General features: G+C 25.7%; 1 protein-coding gene across 1 annotated transcript; it reads left to right on the top strand.

Moving 5' to 3' along the window:
* The first annotated feature begins 807 nt into the window (after nt 1-807).
* On the top strand, nt 808-5,559 carry LOC100200849 (matrix metalloproteinase-14-like). Its single transcript, NM_001309747.1, is given in 7 exon segments — nt 808-925; nt 1,273-1,518; nt 1,695-1,944; nt 2,229-2,450; nt 2,567-2,828; nt 4,644-4,930; nt 5,328-5,559. Coding segments are annotated over 7 exon segments (1,455 nt in total). The 5' UTR covers nt 808-832; the 3' UTR covers nt 5,423-5,559.
* The last annotated feature ends 453 nt before the right edge of the window (nt 5,560-6,012 follow it).

Here is a 6,012-nt window from a genome sequence, read left to right as displayed (position 1 = left end):
AAAAGATTCCACTCAAAACAACTCCCCCACGTAAAGTAAAATAGAATAAAACCTTCAGGCAAAAATTTTATTATATAATAAAACAATATTAAAAACAGATAAAGTGATGGTAAAATTATAGAAAGATGTTTTTACATATTTTATTAATAATTTTTTATTAGGTACTCTCTTTTTATTTGGCGCCCTTTAAATATCTGCCGCCCGGGACAACCTGTACCTCTAACCCCCCTCCCTCTCGGCGGCACTGATCATAGTACAACCTTTTTTTTTTTGTTTATTTTGATTTGTTTAAATAGGAAAACTCCGTTATTAAAATCAAATTAAAAAAAGATACATACACTTGGCATAAAATGAACTAAACTGGGAATCTTTTTTCCAGAAAAAAGTTATAAATAAATAATATAATATAGTTGAAAAAAAAAATGAAAAAAAGAAATAGCAATTGATTGTATAAGTTAGTAAAATATCAAAATAACTTGATTAAAATTAATTTTATTTACGTAATATTGTGCTAATATTACAATAAAAAAAAAAAAAATACTTTCTGTAAAACGAGAAAATAAGCTAAACACAAAACAAAAATATCATCAATGTAAACTTTAAGAAAATTTATGTATGATTGTTACAATATTTTTCTTTTCCTTAAGTAAATAACACGCGTTACCGAACACCTAACTTTACTCAAAATTATCCCGTTTCAGTTACGTCACACAAACATGCGTCATGAAAAACGGTTTCAATTTCAATAATTTTTCTCATAAATACTGAGTTAGTCGAGAAACATTTTAAAACAAAGATAACATTACCAACAATCTGTTTAGTTGTAAAGAAAATGTTCGTTTCGTTAGGGTTTAAATTGTTTTTTATATTTTACGTTGCACAATCTCTACCTGTTGAACATATACAAGTTCCAAGAAAAACGTTGGTAAGATATTATGTTTTAGCTATGGTAAGATATATGGTAAGATATTAAACGATTTTGTAGTACTAGATATAGAACAAATAAAATTTTTGTCAAGTAAAGCGTGCTTTATTTGACAAAAATTTAATAACTAACATAATCATGTTAGATTTTTTTTAATATGACGTTTAAGGTGCATTTAAAAATATAAAATCCCAAAAAATTTACTTAGAATAATAACTTTATTAAAGTGTTTCATTTCGTCACACATCACTTGGTTAATTTATAATTAATTTCAACGAAACATTGTTCTTAAAATAAGCAAAACTATGAGTGCGTGAGTGAACTTTAAATCTGTGTTATACTAATAGGATTACTTGGCGAATTTGGGTTATTATACATTATCAACTGAGGTCGGCTCTATAAACAATGAAAAAGAAATTCGAAACTCAATAGAAAACTTGCAAAGATTTGCTGGAATACCAGTCTCTGGTATATTAGACTCACCAACTCAGGAACTAATTGAGACCCCTCGTTGCGGCTTGCCTGATTTTAAAAAACCAAATGAATCTAGAAATAGACGATATACGCTGCAGGGAACCACCTGGAAAAAAAATGTATATTTTTTTTGTTTTCTTTTTATTATTTACAGCTTTTTTGAACACCTAAAAACTAAAATTTTTAATTTTTGTATGCATATATATATATATATATATATATATATATATATATATATATATATATATATATATATATATATATATATATATATATATATATATTTCTATTATAGGAACTTACTTGGAAACTCTTAAATAATAACAACGACGGTTTAACCCGTGGTGAAATTGAAACAACATTACAAAAGGCTTTTTCAATGTGGGAAGCAGTTACAAACTTAAAATTTCGTCAACTCCAAATAAACGAAAACAAAAAAGCTGATATTGAGATTAAGTTTGCACAGGATTACCATGACGACCCCTACAGGTTTGATGGGGTTGGTGGAACTCTGGCTCATGCATTTTATCCTCACACCAACGAAGGTTTCTATCTTTTATATACATACATACATACACACATACATACATACATACATACATACATACATACATACATACATACATACATACATACATACATACATACATACATACATACATACATACATACATACATACATACATACATACATACATACATACATACATACATACATACATACATACATACATACATACATACATACATACATACATACATACATACATACATACATTCAAATATAATAACTGTCATGTTTGGTTGACATATTGGTGTTTAATACTAGGACTATCGGGTGATGTCCATTTTGATGATGCTGAAAAGTTCACAATTGAATCACCTGAGGGTCGCAGTTTACTATGGGTTGCAGTTCACGAGATAGGACATAGTATAGGTTTAGAGCATTCGAATGTTAAAGAAGCTCTTATGTTTCCTTGGTATAGAGTAAAAGATGTAAGAAATATTCAGCTGTCTGAAGATGATGTATTAGGAATACAAAGTATTTACGGTAGGTTTTACTATCTTATTGCTATTATGTATCATTTATTTTATTTTTCATACAAAAATAAAAAATTTTAATCAAAAAACATAATAAAAATAGTTTACCACATACTATCTATTTAGGTTCCAAAAAATCGACAATGTTGCCTACAACAGTGACACCCACTAAAAAAATGAAAAACAGTTTTCAGATAAAAGCTATTATTCTTGATAAATCAACTGGGGTTACTTATGCGTTCAATGATGACAAATTTTACAAAATTAACAATGATTTGAAAAAAACTGAAGGACCCTTTACGGTATCTAGTTTGTTTCCAGAGGTTAATAGTGTGAATTCAGGTTATATGGATAGTGATGGAAAGTTGATTTTCTTTAAAGGAACCAGGTGAGTTGTTAACAGGTACACATTATCTTTCATTTAAGATTTAATGTATAAACAGTGATCAGCCTTAGCATGTATAGAACTTCCACAGGACGTTTTACGGATATCCTGCGGACGTTTTTAAACGCTTGTGTTAAAAATATAATTAGTTTTTCATATTATTGTCTTTTAAAATCTCTTGTTGATTAACTAATACAATTTCAATTTAATACAATTTCAATTTAATACAATTACAATTTGATACAATTACAATTTGATACAATTACAATTTCATAACTTTCTGATGTCATTTACCTAGTCATAACTGCTTTTCATTGACCAAAAACTTATTATTCAATCTTAAAAACTTGAACTACTTTGAAATTATTATAATGTTATAAGAAAAAAGAAAACGATTGAAATCATTGTACTATAAAGAATAATATCTAAATTAGAAAACATTACTTTTAAACTAATAAATACTATTTATAGTACAAAATAACTTATTGCGGCAGTTTTTTTTTTTTTTTTTCCTTTGGTGATCGAGATTACTTATGCACAAATAAATCCCAAAAATTGTGATTGCTTTACTTGATATAGGCAAATGTTATAAAATAAATATTATTTTAGTGATATGGAATCCTTTATAAGTATAAAGTATAAATATTTATACTTTATATTTATAAAGGATTATAAATATAACACTCCATGTCTGAAAGTTATCTCAATTATCATTAAAAGCTGCAGCGATCCCTGTGTAAATCTTACTACATGTAATATTTACTTGAGTCAGTGTTATGTTAAATTACGCAAAGTGTACAAAAATTATCTTTATGCTGTTATAGATTTACATAATAAATAACAAACTAACATTCTTAAATTCTTAAAAGACGTTTTTTTTTCCACTCATTTTTCTTTGTTAAAAACACAGAAAAATGAGTGTAAAAAAAAACACCTCTCTACAAAAATGTTATTTTAAGAAAACACAAACTTTAAATATAAAAGAATGTTAAATTACTTCGTAGAAAATTATTTTATAAGATTAAAGCTACTTTTTAAAAAAAGTGACGTATAAAAAAAATTGTTACAAATTTTGTATAATAAAAAAGTTATACTTTTTTATTATACAAAATATGTAAAAATTTATGTAAGTTTATCTCGCGAAAAAAACGCAAGAAACTCGCATAATCAATTTTGTTACCAAGATCTTTTATAATTTTACTATATTAAATTTTTAGTATTCAAAGTTTTATTAATATTATTAAAAACAAAAATCAAAAAAAGTTTAAAAAAAATGTTTGTATCGAGAAATAAAAAGTTGTCAAGATTCGAGAAATTTTTTTATTTTGATTATTTTAACATATTTCTACTCTTCGAAATTATATAAGAACACAATCTTCAATCTTAAACTATTCCCAGTTTGGTTTTGCATAATAGTTCATTTAAGGAGCCATTTGTGCGCAAGCTATATTTAAAGTTTTTTATTTCATAGAGATGAGGGAGATTTTAGATTATTATTTTAAATTTTCTTTTGCTCATGAAACATAAATATTTATATTTTTTAGCTCCAATAAAAAAAATTTATTCATAAGTTTAAAATTTTTGGCACTTTTAATGTTTAAAATTTTAATGTTTAATTTGTGACTGATTTTTGTGATTTTTAAAAATAGTTTATAAATAGATATCGGAATCTTTTAATTTTTTATTGTAAGAATTGAATAAATTTTTATTTTGTTTACCAAGATAAATAATACCAAGATAAAAATAGGGCTAAACAATGAAAAAATAATAATGTTCAATAGTTTAAACAATAATAGATGGTGTACTTTTTATTTATAGATATTACACATACAAAGATTTTTCTGATCGAAAACTTTTGGAAAGCGGTTCTATTTTTGACAAGTATAAAGGAATCAAGTCAGGAGTGAAAACTATTGATGCAGCGTTTGTTTGGAATAACGGAAGAACTTATGTATTTATAGAAGATGAGTATTATAGATTTGGAGGAACAAAGAATGTTTTAGATGTAGGTTTTCCAAGGAAGATTGTTGATAATTGGACCGGAGTGCCAAAAAATATTGATTCGGTCTTCGTTTGGAGAAATGGAGTAACTTATTTTTTCAAAGGTAAAACGTCTAAACGATATTTCTATTTTTTACTTGAGGCAATTTTTAATGTGTAAGTAATCATCAGCAGTGTAATTAAGGGTCTTTTTTGTTTTCTAGGAGCTAAAAAAAATATGACTTTAAATGATCTACTCAATTGATATAAGGCAATGGAGCAAAACATTTTTTTTCTTATATTTATAACCAAGATATAGTTACTTAAAAAATAAAAATTTATGCTGAATATGCTGTTAAATTTCCGCCCATCTATAGTGTTAACCCCATTCGGAGTTTAAAAACCCAATCTTTGTTATAGCTGCATTACTATGTAACTTTTTCCCATTACTTAGGTAAATATAAAGTATTTTTAGTAAATACTTCTAGATTATCAAAATTAATGTTTCTTTTTTATTGACAGGATCTTTGTTTTATCGAGTGAACGAAAAAGGCCAAGTATTACTGAACTACCCAAAAAGCATTTCTGGAGCTTGGTTGAACTTTCCGAATAAATGATTCGTTTATACATACGCATAACCATTTGGTGTGAAAGAAGCAGTTGTTAAGTTTATTATTAAACTTTTAGAATAAACTATATGTAAGAATATTGTACATAAATAGGTAAATAATAAACATGAATATTTTTTTAGGAATTTCAATTTTTTATCTCTTTCTTAAAAGAGCACTTAAACCGTTAGACACTATTAGGCTAACTTATTCTTTACTTTTGCTTTAGTTGTCTTGGGTAAACACAAGTAAATATTCAAAATAAAGTTTTGAATTTTTAAACATTAAATGAAAATAATAAATGTTTTGAATACAGATTTGGATTACCATTTCATATAAACTAAAAACCATTTTGACTAACTAAAAATTATTTATATTATAAATGTATTTATACTTTTGTTGTACTTTTTTATTATACGTTATGAACTATTCAGAAAATAATCATGATCAATAATAAACACAGTTTTTAATTTGACATTGTTTACAAAATAAGAATTATTTTGATTAGTTTTTAAAAAATGTCTTTTCAAAAACTAATGCTCGTTAATCCTGGTGTTCTTTATTTTCCCTCAGACGTTTATTTGTGTGTGGTCAAAATT

This window comes from Hydra vulgaris, chromosome 07 (assembly GCF_038396675.1).
Source record: "Hydra vulgaris chromosome 07, alternate assembly HydraT2T_AEP".
Taxonomy (NCBI): Eukaryota; Metazoa; Cnidaria; class Hydrozoa; order Anthoathecata; family Hydridae; genus Hydra; species Hydra vulgaris.
This window is presented reverse-complemented; position numbering and strand designations above follow the sequence as displayed.